General features: G+C 34.7%; 1 protein-coding gene across 1 annotated transcript; it reads right to left on the bottom strand.

Moving 5' to 3' along the window:
* Positions 1–7,175: 7,175 nt before the first annotated feature.
* Positions 7,176–14,817, bottom strand: LOC127791688 (probable disease resistance protein At4g27220). The gene is made up of 4 exons (XM_052321668.1): positions 11,159–14,817; positions 9,655–9,804; positions 7,446–7,570; positions 7,176–7,320 (listed from the first exon to the last, which is right to left on the bottom strand). Exons 1-4 carry the CDS (start codon positions 13,553–13,555, stop codon positions 7,176–7,178), a joined length of 2,817 nt encoding a protein of 938 aa, XP_052177628.1. The 5' UTR covers positions 13,556–14,817.
* Between the last annotated feature and the right edge of the window lie 790 nt (positions 14,818–15,607).

The raw sequence follows: 15,607 nt of genomic DNA, 5'->3' as shown, positions 1-15,607 counted from the left end.
ATTTGGATTGAACTAAGGGTCCTCTTGCGACTTGCCACTTCAGTGATGTTCGTGTGCATAATAAACTACTACATGTCGATGCCAACATAGGTGTTTTGGTGCCACCTTGGCAATCTGGAGCTCACTGCCGCCTTTTTCGGCAACACGAGCTTATAAATTGACTTACGGTACTGAAACCAAGCTCGATCTCTTTGCTTTTAATTTAATATGAATATCAGGCTAGTTTATTAATACTTACTATTTAGTAACATTTCAAATTTAATAAAAAAAATTTTTTTTTTACATTTTTTGAGTGAATATATGTCAAGGCCCATTCCCGGATTACCCGTTAGCATAGGAAGTCCGAGAGAAGATCCATTCAAAATGGATACAAATACAAATATTACTTAAAATTTATCAAAAATTATTTTCATTCTCATATTTACTCACTAACAATACAAGTCATAATAAATATTACAACATTTTTTACATAATCATCTGGGGGCTTACCACCCATACATTTTCATAATAAAAGAGGCATCAAGACTTTAAATACAAAATTAAACCCTCTAATCATGCCCTCGAACTACGCCCATGAATCTTTGAGGCCGAGACATCTTTGTACACATCTATTAGAACTCGCCCCAATTAATTATTCTTCTTTTTCACTGAAATGACAAAAGAAGCAAGGATGAGCCACAAGGCTCAGTAAGTATATAGGAAAGGAAAATTATGACGAGATCAATATATGAAGGCATGAATAACAAAAAGTCAAGGGAAACTCACTACCCGATCACTAAGTCTCAATTGAGTTCATGCTTTCCACACTGGACAACAACCTCCTCAAAGGCAATCATTTCTTTATATTTTAACAAAACCCATTTTAAATTTTCATAAAGTATACATGCACATGCACAACAATTGGCATACAAGGTTCTCTAACCATATGCATCAATGCATGCATTTCACATGAGTACCAGACTCATTTTTCACATGCCATGAACATCATACATGCCACGTGTTATTCCCATCATCATACACATGAAATCATAATAAAGAAACCCACGTGGCCCCCAAGGCTGCCACTACTATGCATGCATGCATACATTATGAAGGATACTCATCATTCAACTGAATGTCATGCTTTTAAAGAATCATTGCATAGCTCATGCCTCAATCTACAAAGGGATGACTTTTCCATACATCACAATAGCTCAAATAACAAATCATCCATGCAGATGTATATATATACACACAAATACCAAAATTTCAATAGCCACACTTGGCTCGAGAAAGGCCTACTGGCTTTATGGCCACCTCACTCGCGTCAGGCTCTCATAGGGTACCATCTTCCACACACGCAGACTTAGTTGTCGCGCAAAAATAATAATAGTGGTGCAAATTATAACATCAAGCATGCATATGCGAATTCAAGTGCATGTCACATCACGAGTGACCACCATAGAACAAGTAAGCCCTTTACGCTTAGTGTATACCCATGGTTATATGCATAATACATGCATGTCCTTCTTTAAACTATGAGTGCCCAATGATAATTACCATGCCATACTTAACGCACCCATCACATACAAATCATGTCCTATCATCATAATGCAAGATAAAATAACACATAATGTCATGTAACGCATCCACAACAATGCTATGACAAGAGACAATCACATATCCTCAATTTGTGCCCATTAAAGCTCTTGGCTCTTCCACATAATTCACATTAATAAGGTTTCACCACATCAATTAAGGGCAATTATTCATATAATGGTAGTCATGCATCACACATGAATTACCATGGACATGCCAACCAAGATCATTTTTTATTAACTTCCCAAATGATTATCATCATGCTTCCTCATGCAACTCAATTACATTTTTGTCTCATGAACCCCACGTATATCTATATAATAAGGGAGGATGGTTTTTGAAATCTATAGACAAATGTGAGGGAGACATTTTTTATGGTTGAGATTAATTTTCATTTGAAATCTATAGACAAATGTGAGGGAGACATTTTTTATGGTTGAGATTAATTTTCAAGAAGTTCAATGGCTCAGATCAGTTTTGAGGATATAATTCCCCCCCCCCCCGCCCCCCCCGCGAAACCATCACATCCCCTGCTCACACACGCACACAGAGCCACTCACTGCCCAGCCCTCTCTTCCCTCTTTCCCTCTCACACTCCATCTCTGCCCAGCCGCTCTCTTTCCCTTTCTCTCTCTCTTTCAGTCACCCACCCACCCACGCCATCGCCTCCCCCTCCCCTGTAGCCGCTCAATCGCCGTCGCCCCCCCCACCGCACAGCCTTCGCCGCTTGCTTCCACCACAGCCATATTCGCCAACGGCTGCTCCGCCATCACTATCGTTCGTGTTTGCCGTCATCGTTGGTGGTGCTTCCCGATCTTACGGCCTGCAAACATCGCGGCCGCTTACTTCCAGCGCGACCATGTTCTGCTGCCAATGGCCATCCCCGCCGTCGTCCCAATCCGCCAACATCCTCGACTTGCGAGGTTTAGCCATGGTCGTCCGCCACATATATATATATATATATGTGTTTTTATTCACCCATTTTCTCTCTCTCTCCCCCACTGGCTATCATCGCCCCTCCCTCCGCCGTTCACTGCGCCCCTTATCGGCCCAACCCCGCCGTCGTCGCCGCCCTCTCCATCGTTTGCTGCAACCCCCTTGGTGGATTGATGGACAGAAAACAGAAGAAAGGAAGAAGACAAGAGGGAGATCGGGGGCTGTAAATTCGGGAAGAAGAACGTACCACTGTGAGTCACACGCACAACACGCATCAAATTAACGCAAGTGAGAAAGCCGTATCTGCGCACAGTGCACTTCTGAAATTGGAGGAGGAAGAAGACACACACTGTGCGCTTTTTCTTAATCTTCACATGCTGCCTTGCTTCTTTATATACATAGATTATTATATACATACATACATAATGGCAGATTCCTCCAATGTAATCGTGAATGAATTGTGGGTTTTTCTTGACTTGGGGATTTCTTTGATTTGTGCGTTAATTATGGGTTTTGATGATTATGTTGTTGGGTTTTCCTTTATCTGTGAGTTAATTGTGCGGGTTTGTTTGTAAGTTTGTTGTGTTTGTTTGCCTAGAAAATGTGAGGAAAGGCTTGGTGGAAACATAAATTGGAGGAAAAGCGATTGAATGTTGGGATTTGGATGTTTCTTTACATCATTCTTTTGGAGCCCTGAGTGGTAATTTGAGTTATGTTGGGCTTTTTTCAAGAATGAATTTGTTTTTTAATTTTCTCTGATTAAGGAAAATTTTTACTTTTTTATGCATCGTTATATAACTTCATGGTTTAACTGAACTTGGGGGGTTTGCAAAATTGTGCTTAACAGAGTTGGCTTATGGAATCAGAGATTTAATGATCTAGACTTTATAATTGATTGGCTAAACTTGAGCTGAATGAAATTCTTCCTTGATGAATCAAAAAAATGCATTGGCCTTGATACGGATTAATTAACTGGCGACTAATAATCAGTTTGGAAACTATGGGAATCCCAACAATCGCAGGGTATAATCTTGAACTTCTTAATTTGTTTATTTTGGTAAGTTGTGCTATTGATCGATGGGTTCTCATAAAAATATGTTCTTGATAATTTAAGTTCAGAGCTTAGGGCTTTAATCTATAAAATTCCCATTTTGAGTTTAGTTGATTATCGCGTCTCTGCTAATATCAGTGGCTTCCAGATATGTGTTTTTGTGGTGTCAATTTGTGTGCATAATTGTCTCTCTTAGTCATTAGGGAAGAATTTGTTTGTTGAATTTCAAATTGGTGGGTGCTTGAGTCTGAGAACCCGGGATTCTGGTTGCTCGACGTGTTGGAATTGGATATGTTATACCATTTTGTTGGTTTTGAGCTAGTAACACTAAGGTTGCAATTGGTCCACCATCAGTGTAATTATGAACTAATACAATTCTGATACAAATGTCTCAATTGCAATACACTTACGGGGTGTGTAGGTATACTCAAGGACTCTTTTTTAATTTTTTTAAATTTTAATTTTTAAAATATTTAATACTTAATTTTTTCATATTCTAAATATCAGTCATGTAAGTTTTTGAAATTTTTTGAAATATCATATAAGTTTTAAAAAAAATCAATCGTGTAAGTTTTAATGTATAAGAATTTGATATAGATAATTTAATTTCAAAAAAAAATAAAAATCTCTTTTTTAAATCACTGATAACTAAATGTTGTTTTTATTGTAAAATTTTATTCAATGTAGGAAGCTTAATTTAAAATTTAATATTTTTATCTTTAGTTGTTGAATATTTGATACTAAAAAAATGTCAAATTGATTAATCTATCTTATTGAGTTATTTAAAGATGCAAATATTTAAAAAGAATTTATTTTTTTAATTCTATTTTTATTTTATTAATTCTATTTTTTTAAGCACAATATTTTTTTTAAAACTAAAATAATATAAAAATCAAAGAGTTCCTGACCACACATGGTCAAAGAACCTAAGGTTCAGAAACACAAGGGTTCCCGACCATGGGTTTCCGATCACTCACGGTCGAGAACCCAAGGTTCCCCAACCTTGAATCAGGGTTGCCCCCAGTTGATGGCCACAACTATAGCGGTCAGTGGTGATTATTATGTATTGTTTGATGTTTAATTTTTAATTTAATTTGTTTAGATTGTAGAACACTTATTGATTTGCTTTATTATATAGATTTAGTAATTTTTTTCTTTTTATTATAAAACGTTAACAAATATACAATAACTTTAATTATTATTTTTTGTTTAGTGTTTATAGTTTTTTTTACTTGCTCTTATATTTTGATTTCTAATATTAATAAATAAATATTATAAATCTTATACAAACAAAATTATTACAACATAATACGTAAAAATTATAATTATATTTTAATCTTAATATTATTTACACCGTACCTTTAGACACAGGTATATTAAGATTAAAATACCCGCGTCTAAAGAAACGGTGTAAATAATATTAAGATTAAAATATAATTATAATTTATACGTATTATGCACAGCTATTATAATTTACAGTCTTTAGATACGTGATATAAGCGAGTTTAGCCTTTTAGTTTAGTACGTGTCGGAGTTCAGTACTTGATTATTTCACATTCAAATTTAATATTTAATTTTTTTTAATTGCACCATGTCTTCAGGCACGGGTTATCTCTAGTACATATATATGCCTTCAACCACATCTTATCATTTTAGAGAATTGAGGGATATCAAAGGAAGCATTTAAAAATAATTTACTTTAACACTCTTACTTGATTTGGATTAAGAAAGGACTTAACCAACTCAAATCATATCCAAAATATATGATATTATATATCAAGTCGAATTCCTCGAAGTTTAGTTTATGACGTTTCAAACGGATCACAATTTCGAATTCTACATCAAAAGTTATGGCCAAAATAGCGATGCACGTGCAGTACAGTCAAGTGCGGCTGAGTTGACTCGGCCCTAGTGGACTTGGTCAAGAACGAAGAAAAAAGGCCAAAAATCCACCAAAAACACTTAAAATGGACACCAATCATCCCCAAACTCTCATTATAACTTCTTAATCCACAATGCCATTCTATGAAAGAAAAATGAGATGAAATATACCCTATGGAGATTTCTAAAGGGACCCCAAAACCATCTCAAATGAAAAACCCACCAATTTTGGAGAAAAATAGAAAAATTTTCAAACTTCTTAAAAAATGAGGCATACAAGGCCACATTCTTATACATTAAAATGGGTGAAAATAAGGAGTTGCATGAAAGAAAAGGAACAAATGAAAACTTGCACAACTCAATACAATGGTGGAAGAAGAACTTGCCTTTGGTGATAAAAATCGGAGGAGAAGAAGAAAAGCCTTCCAATGAAGCTAGATTCTTCACTTCTTGAAGCTCCAAACTCACCAAGAATAGTGGAAAAAGGGGAAGAAGAAAAAGAAGATGGAAGAACATTCGGGACAGAAAAAGCAAGAAAACGAATTAAAGAACGGATGAGGAATGGAAGAGAAGTGGCTTTCACGCCATCTCTAACCACTCCTAACTTTTCTTTTCCAATTTTGCCCTTATTTCATACACACATAAAAATCCAAACCCCTTGTAGACTTTTTCCATTTTTCTTCTTTCTTTTCTTTTTTTTTTAATTTCTCCAATTATGATTTTCCCCATTTGCCCTCACTTTTATTCATAAAGCATGCCTATTTATTGTCTTTTGCTATTTTCATTTTCTTTTCCATTTATTTCATTATACTCATATAAACACATGGGCTCAAGCCCAAATCCTTGGCCCAATTAAATATAATGGCCCATTTCAATCATAAGCCCCAATAGACTTCACAACATTACAACAATTAAAATATACAAAATCTCCTCATGCGCCCAACAAAAATTTCCAAAGCCCAATCCATTAATCTAAACACATCACATATGAGGAAAGCCTATTTATGACATTCTATTTTAATTTAATACATAATTTATTTACATATATTTTGTTACATAAAAATATTTTTCACATTTAATTTAATAGAGACAAAATTCTCAATATTCATAAATAAAATATTAATAACTCCTAAACTCACCAACGAGTTACAATATAAAATGACGAGTAATTGAATTATATATGTGAATTTTGTAAATAAATTAACGTGTTATACAGAAAAAGATTTGAAAGGACATTAATTATATATATATTAGGTAATTTTTATAGAAATATTACTTTTAAAATTTAAAATTTGGAGTTTAAGGGACAAGAGAGATGAAGATAAAATATTAATGCACTGATAATATTAAGTGTCAAAATAGAATGTATAAATAATATTTAAAATGATTCTCACTGGTTGCAGCCTAAATTATGAAGACCACACAAAAATAAGTTTTGGGGAGCCATGGAATGCGTGGCTCATGGAATAAATAGACTTCTCAGGGGACAGTTTATGATTGTTAGGAGGAGTTTTTATAATAAATCTTGACAAGGCATTTTTAAAATTTTATTTTAGTATTAAAAAAGTCAAATTATTTTATTTATAGTTAAAATAATATCCTATTTGTTTAACATTTTTCCCTTATACAAAGAAAAATTAATTGCTCATTTCAAAGCACATGTCAAATTAAATAACGTAGAACTATAGATATATTCTCTGAGATGTGCTTGTATATATAGTTGTCAACTTTACCTTCCTGTTATCTCCCTGTACATCTTTGTCAAATTGTCATCATCAAAGTATTTTTTACCATAATCATCAAAGTCGTCTTCACCGTTGTCAAAGACATCTCCCCAGGATATGGCTTTCATCTTGTGGTTGCTGTCCGCATTCCTGCCAAAAAAAGATGACAAATTAATACCCAAAGGGTTTGAGAATGGAACAAATTAAAGAGTACATAAAATAGTGAATGAATATAAAGTGAATGCCAAAAATTGTGTAAGATTTTACAATTTTACCTGAACTCAAAAAATGCATTAAGATCTATGATTTCAACCTCTTCTTCATCTCCTACCTTGGCTCGCATCCTCCTTGGAGGCAAGCAAAGTTGTCTAGAAGCGAAGGTCTTCATTTTTGGACAATCCTTCACCATAACTCTACGCAATGATGAAAAGCTAAAGAAACCTCTTTCATCATTGCAAAAGTTTATGAGGCTTGGTAGGCCAAATAGAATCAAATCTTCTAATTTTGAAAATTCAATTTGGAGAGTTGCCTTCTCTTTCTCTGAATTATTAATATTATTTTTTTCAATATTAATAATTTCTTCCATCATTTCACATGATTGCACTACTAGACTTTCTAGGTGTTGAAGACTCATGGCTATTGAATGCGTAATGAGAACAATTTTCAATTTTTATGTACTTTAAGCTTCGAAGGCCTCTAATGTCACAAAGATTCTTGTTCGACAGAACCATCAACTCAGGTAAGTCCCAAAGAATTAATATTTTCACATCAACAAATTACTCCTTGCTGATGCTTATTATGCCATTGATGTCAATAACATATTTGAGCCCTTGGCAATTTTGTAAGCATAATATCCCGATCATTTTAAAACTTCGTTTTTGATGATGAGATGAAATCTTGGTTGAGACTTGGCATCCGATTATATTCACCGTGAATAGATGTTTTTGTATGGTAGCTAGAGATCTCAAAATTGTATCTCTCCTATGCTTTTGAGGTCTCTTAAAAGAGAGAAATTTCATCTTGAAAAAAATAACCTGTTAAAACTCAGATAAAAAATTATAAATAAAATAAAATTAACAATAAATGATAAAAAAAATTTAAGATTGGCATATATTAATAATCTTTGCTTTCTTAAATCCTACAAATTCATGTACTTTTTGTAAATTTCAAAGTAACAATTGTATAAAATAAGTAATGTCTACTTATATCAGTTTGTTGCCATAAATTCTAATTTAATTGCTTTAATTTATGATGGCAATCATCAACAAGAATTAATATTATATATATATATATATATATACAAAGTATCAACCAACATATACTGCACATTTTTCTTCTCAATATATGAAACAAATTTTCTACCATTAATTTCTTGGGCTAGAGAGAAATGGGTTCATCATGTTCACTTTTAAGGGCTTAACATGAGAACTCCATCTAGGTGTTATGGTGGCTCTAGGTTGTTTTCAATGGTTAATGTTGAGGGAAAGCAGAAGCTGCTAATGAGAAGAGTAGGGATACAGTGAATGAGAATTGGGAGGGAAGGATCTTTGTAGAATGAGTAAGGAACGAGACATTTGACTATCAGCGACAAGATGGTGGCCATGGCAGAGGTAGAACATCAATAGCAGCTTTAGTACTATGTTAATCGGTGGCCAATGGCCAAAACAAGGGTGTGACATTTGCTAATAAACTATAGTTTGACATTATCTAATTAATAATGATAGAAGATTCAACTTCAAATATGTGAAATACACACTATTTTATTACGACTATATTTGTAATTTAGACAAGTAAAAATAATAAAAATTAAAATAAAATTATCTATAGCATATGAGTATATTTAACTTCTTGGGACAACTAAGACTTAATATATTATAGTTGTATGTTGACATGTTAATTAAAACTAAAATTTTAATTTTTGTTTTAATATACATTTGTGCATCATAAGAGGTGGAGTATTCGTACCTAGTGATTAAATAAATGTATTGCTTCAAACTTGGAGTCATAAAAACTTATGAGATTTGGCAAATTTTCTAGCCGCAATATTTTTAATTCACACAACTCAGTCGTACAATCATTGGTCATTCCTTTTCCCCTTGCTTTTGACACTATCACTTCCATTTCAGGACAATCTCTTATGCATAAATTTTGGATGAGCACAAGATGTTTAGCAACAAAAGCTGAAAATATATGTCTCAAACTACCACAACCTTTAATTGTTATACTTTCTAGGCATAAATCGATAGAATTGTCATAGGAGCAGTAGTCCGCATCACTAAGCCATGTTTTCATCAACTTGGGCAGATTATCTAACATGAACCCTTTCAACTTTGAGAACACATCAATGAATTTAGATGTACCCATAGGAGTTTGAATGTTAGGGTTGACGTCTTCAACTAACAATCTCAAAGAAGGACACTCCCTAACTTCTAATGTCTTCAAATTTTGCAATCGTTGAAGCATATTTGAAGGGAATGCATTTACCAGATTTTCACAATAGCTTATTACCACTTCCTCTAATTGAGAAAAAGATACTTTGTTTGATCTTTTTGAGGATTGGATCGCCTGCTTGTTCCAAATATCTTCAACTGGTAATCTCGAAATGTTCAATTGCTCTAAGACAGGAAAAGAAACCTGTCATATAAAATTTAATATTAAGTCATACACTTTTATATTAGGCCATGGCAGAGGTAGAAAATCAATAGCAACTTTAGTACTATGTTAATCGGTGACCAATGGCCAAAACACGAGTGGGACATATTTGCTAATAAACCATAGTTTGATATTATCTAACTAAGAATGATAGAAAATTCAACTTCAAATGTGTGAAATATGCACTTTATTTTATTACGATTACATTTGTAATCTAGACAAGTAAAAATAATAAAAATTAAAATAAAATTACCTATAGCATATCAGTATATTTAACTTCTTGGAAGAGCTAAGACTTGATATATTATAGTTGTATGCTGATATGTTAATTAAAACTAAAATTTTATTTTTTATTTTAATATACACATGTGCATCGTAAGAGTTAGAATATTCGTATCTGGTGATTAAATAAATGTGTTGCTTCAAACTTGGAGTCATAAAAACTTCTAAGATTTGGCAAATTTTTTAGCTGCAATTTTTTTAATTCACAGAACTCAGTCGTACCATCATTGGTCACTCATTTTCTCCTTGTCTCTGACACTATCACTTCCATTTCAGGACAATCTCTTATGCATAAATCTTGAATGCGCACAAGATGTTTAACAACAAAAGCTGAAAATATATGTCTCAAACTACCACAACCTTTAATTTTTATACTTTCTAGGCATAAATCCACAGAATTGTCATAGGAGCAGTAGTCCGCATCACTAAGCCATGTTTTCATCAACTTGGGCAAATTATCTAAGATGAGCCTTCTCAACTTTGGGAACACATCAATGAATTTAGATGTAACTGTAAGACTTTGAATGTTAGAGTTGAGGTCTTCAACTAACAATCTCAAAGGACACTCCCAAACTTCTAATGTCTTCAAATTTTGCAATCGTTGAAGCATATTTGAAGGGAATGCATTTACCAGATTTTCACAATAGCTTATTATCACCTTCTCTAATTGAGAAAAAGATACTTTGTTTAATTTTTTGGAGGATTGGATTGCCTGCTTGTTCCAAATATCTTCCACTGGTAACCTCAAAATGTTCAATTGTTCTAAGACGGGAAAAGAAACCTGTCATATAAAATTTAATATTAGGTCACACACTTTTATATTTTAGTTTTTAATTTTATTGTTATCAACACACAAAAAAAGGGTTAAAAAATAGATAGTAGTAGTTAGCTTAAGAATAGAAAAGTACTAGTTAAAGTCTTAACTTTATTTTCTTAAATGATAAAAAATAATTTAATGACTAAAATAATTCTGTTGGTGACATTTTAGCAAACAATATCCTAGAGAAAATATTTTAAATAAAAAATAGATAGTATGTTAAGATTTAATACATACCTTTTCATTAAAGATAGATTCTGCTATTGTAGTCCAATTTGAAGGGTTTCCCCCAATTGTTGTCTTCTCCATTTTGGGGTAGAAGCTTCTAAATTGTGGAAGATCTTCCAAACAAATATATGTCAACCGCTTGAAAATAATTGCTTCATCAGTGACACCTTCCTTTTCATGATAATAATCTCCAATTATTTGTTCCATTTGGCAACATTCCCTTACATGTAGTGCTTGGAGTTGTTGGAGTGCTCTAGCGCAGGACGGAGAAAAGAGATATTTAATCCTATCACAACTATAAATGTTTAAACAGGTTAATTTATTGAAAGATCCCTCACCACTTGGTGTAATCTGTAGTTGTGGCTTGCTAGGTAGAAATCTCAAGTCTTGAATTTTCCACAATATCAACTTATCAACTTTGTCCATCAAGAGACAAAACTCATCATCTATATGGTGAATACCACAAATTTTCAAAACATTCGAGGATTGATTATAATAACTGTAGCCATCAAATATAAGTATATTAAAATTAATCAATTTCTCAAATAAGTCGGGGCATTCTTGTACCATAATCCTGCAACTTCTTGATGAAATTCTAATATATAAAACTATTAATTGTGTCAATAATTTCAGCTCAACAATGCTCGCATTACTCATTCTCCCGCCATCTATAATAGTATCCCATTCCTTAAAGTTGTACGCAACATACAACTCTTCTAGACGGATCAAATTGGATATCACACCCTTTGGAATCACCTTTAGGCTTTCGCATCCACTTAGATTCAAGGATTGCAAACGAGTCAATTCTCCAATCTCTTGTGGTAACTCCTTTATTGTAGATCCCTCAAGGCTAAGTATCTCAATGTGATTCTTTAAATTTTGCATTGTAGCCAAATCTCCCAATAATTGGCAATTTTTTAAACGTAACATCCGAAGATGATCCAACTCCAAAACCGATGATGGGAGGGCCAACAATATGTCATTTAAATCTAAAACTCTTGCCTTCTTCATGCCTTGAAAGAAATCATTCGGTATTTTAAGAGAAGATTTCCAAAGCTTCAACAAAAGGGTATGCACTAGTGGGCAATCGAGCACACTGCAAGGAAAAGTAAAGTTGTCATCATTGTTCGTTAATGAGATAGCTGTGTGATGTTTCCAGGCATCATTCCCTGGCCACCTTCGAATATCGTGATCCACTACGAACTGTTGCTGCCCTGGCCAATCATGACCACTGCCATGTTCAGTTTGCTTCTCCTCTGTGATAGAAATTGCAAGGTCACGAATAACATCATGCATTTTAACAAAATTCTCGTTTTTTCCATTTAGCAACAAGCAAGACCTTCTCAGCATTTTAACCAAGGCTTGCACTCTATATCTTGCAGCTTTCAACGTATCCACCTTTCTAAGGAACCCCAAGGCAAAGCTATATTTAACCAAGTCATCAATAGAAATATCAGCATCTTCGGGGAACAAACAGCAGAGCAAGAAGCACGACTTTGCATCCTTTTCTTTTAGAAAATCATAGCTCAACTTCAAGGGGGTATAACTCGCTCGATCAATTCCTTCAATGTATTTTAGAGGGGAATTCTCTAATTGCTGAAGTGCATTGCACCACTCAAACTCTTCCTCGTCCTTTAATGTAGCTCCAACTGCAACTATAGCAAGAGGCAGACCTCCACATCTCTTGTTCACCTTTCTTGCTATCGATTCATTGACTCCAAAATCTCCTGTCACCTTCTTAAACAACTCCCATGCTTCTCGCTCCTCCAAGTACCCAATGCGAAAATATAAACGAACCTCCATCCCTTTGAATTCCTCTTCTCTACGAGAGGTTAGCAAAATTTTGCAACCTCTGTCGCCAAGGCCTGAAATAGGAATTCCAAATTCATTCAAGTCTAGCACTTGCCAAAGGTCATCCAATATTACCAGTATCTTTCTCTTCCCGTTTGACAGTGCCTTTCGTAGCACATCCGCTCTTCCTAACTCACTTGTTTGTTTATAATTAATATCCAATTGGAGTAAAAGATCTCCTTGAAGTTTTGAGGTGTTTGGATCGTTAGACACAACTGCCAACACAATCTTTTCAAAAATTCCTCGGTTCTTAGCTTCCTTGGCAACCTCTTTCACCATCGTCGTCTTCCCAACACCACCAGGCCCATGGACCCCAATCATGTCAATCCTAGAATCCTTCAAAGCTTCCATGATTTTATCAAAAACTGAAGCTCTTGAGTCAAACTTGGTGTAATACTGAGAAGAATCAAAGTGCGGCTCCCATTGGAAAGGTGCATCGTGTGACACTGGTGACGTCTCTAGCAGCTCACTCCTATTTATCAGTTTAGTGACCTCCGACTTCCTGTCGTCAGCATCCTTACCCCTCTTGTGACGCCACATTAAGTTGGGACACATGCAGCCCTTAAAACACTTGAAGGATTCTCTATTTTCTTGTGGATGCAGGATGTTGGCGATGTCCCCTTCATGTCTTCTGCGTCCTTTAGCCAACTGGAGACCTCAGTCTCAACGGCTTTCCCATTGTTTGTGGCTCTATCCACCATTCCTTGGATTCTCTCTTTTTTTCACCGAGCCTCATATTTTCTTGTTCGAGTAGCTGGACCTTGTTCCTGTATCGAATCACATAGGCCCCATGGCGCTTGACATAATTAATCACGCCTTCTGCAAGCAATTCAACAATCTTCCCCCCACATGCATCCGCCATCATGTTTGTCATAATCAATTTCCTCTTGTCCTGTGAAATTAGATTTCAAAGAGGTAGCTATATGTGTTTTATGTGTGCGTCTGGATATTAAGAAGAAGAAGAAAAGAATATTCTTCTTTCTTTCTTTCTGTATTCTATCTAGGTTGGTAGCATTCGAACTCATATCTTGATTCAATAGCCAAAGAAAATAAAAGAAAGAGAGAGAGAGAGATAGAATTAAGGAACATATGTGTTACAATCAAAAAGAGATAGCAAAATCTCCAAATGCACACACATAGTTCAAAATCTCCATAGATGAACTCGCATGAATTGACCGATAAACACAGAAACAATATTGACAGTATTTGAAACATAAACAAGAGACAGAAGGCACGAGATTTTATAGTGGTTCATCCAAAAATAGGGTTACGTCCACTTGAGCTCCGGTGAGAAGAGTTCACTCCACTATAGATTCAATCTGATTACAGCGTAAAAACAATAACAAACAACCCTGATTTTCTACACAATAAGCCACGAAATCACTTACAGATTAGGTGCTTACCTTAAACAAAAACAAAATCAGGAACCCTTACAGAAGATGATCTATACAATATTTACAGAGAGAGAACGAGAGAGAGAGCATAAAGAAATAACCCTAAAAATGACCGACCCTCTACAAACCCCCTCAATCAAAATCGTCTTCAATGCGATTAGAAAACAGCAATCTCGAGGCGAGATATAAATGAAATGAATGGCTCAAATTGCATCAGTAAAAGCAACGCCAATGGTCTGGATCAAGTCGTGCAAAAAAGACAGCAACAGACAAAACGACAAAAGGCCACAAGATATGAGAATTGGGCTGGCCCAAGCTGGCTGCTTCTTGTGGCCCTCCAGTGGGCACTCGAAGGGGCAACCCAGGTTGCCACAAGAAGCCCCTCAGCCATGGGCCTCATTTTATGTTTCATAATATAACAAGATAAATACCTCGTCTGAAATGAGAGGAAGCAGCTGGAGAGACAGAAGAGAGAGGTGAGTTGAGTAGCTCTTCTTGTAAAGTGCAAAATAGAGAGAAAAGTTTTCCAAAGAATAATAAGAAGAAGAAACTGAGTCGTTGTTGCTGTTTGGGATTGTACCTTATCTTCAACCAAAGCTTTTGGACCTCAGATCCACCACAAGATGTACCTAATCTTCAACCAAAGCAAGCAGAAAGTAGCTTCCGAGTGACAGAATTGACTTTCGCTCGCTGTGCAAAGGACAATTGGAAAGCTACCTTCCGCGTTCGCAATAGTAAAGATGCGCGAGAATGCAATTAAATTTCTTCTGATTGCATCCACAGCGACGGTGACCAAGGCTACCAACCAAAATTAAATGCTCGATTTAAAATGTAGCGTTAAATTTAGATATTATTATGTTCCTATTACAAAAATTAAATGCTCGATTTAAAATGTAGCGTTAAATTTAGATATTAAAATTAAAAACTCAAGTAACGTTCATTCTTTTTTGAAATTAACCCAACTTCAAGTGTTAGATTTAATACTAACATCATGGGGAAAATATGATTAAAAATAAAATTATTATTAAATTTTTATATAAATTGATTGAATACTAAGTTTGTGATGGCTGTGAATTAAGAATAATTATTAAAATTATTTTTCTTGATATTTCATTATTTTGAACTGAAAACATGAGAGATTTAACCCTTTGAGATAGCTCAAGTGGTCGACTGTATGGGTTTTGAGTGTTGAGTATGCCAAGATTATGTGTTC

This window comes from Diospyros lotus, chromosome 15, assembly GCF_014633365.1.
Source record: "Diospyros lotus cultivar Yz01 chromosome 15, ASM1463336v1, whole genome shotgun sequence".
NCBI lineage: Eukaryota > Viridiplantae > Streptophyta > Magnoliopsida > Ericales > Ebenaceae > Diospyros > Diospyros lotus.
The sequence above is the reverse complement of the archived record's forward strand: the minus strand, read 5'-3'. Positions and strand labels throughout refer to the sequence as shown.

Bases quoted from the DNA above. Each gene is read 5' to 3' on its own strand.
- LOC127791688 (XM_052321668.1), bottom strand. From the start codon at position 13,555: ATGTGTCCCAACTTAATGTGGCGTCACAAGAGGGGTAAGGATGCTGAC. The intron at 7,571-9,654 runs GTAAATGCATTC...GTTATGGTGAAG, and splicing joins TAAGCTATTGTGAAAATCTG to GATTGTCCAAAAATGAAGAC. The intron at 7,321-7,445 runs GTAAAATTGTAA...TTTTTTTGGCAG, and splicing joins AATGCATTTTTTGAGTTCAG to GAATGCGGACAGCAACCACA.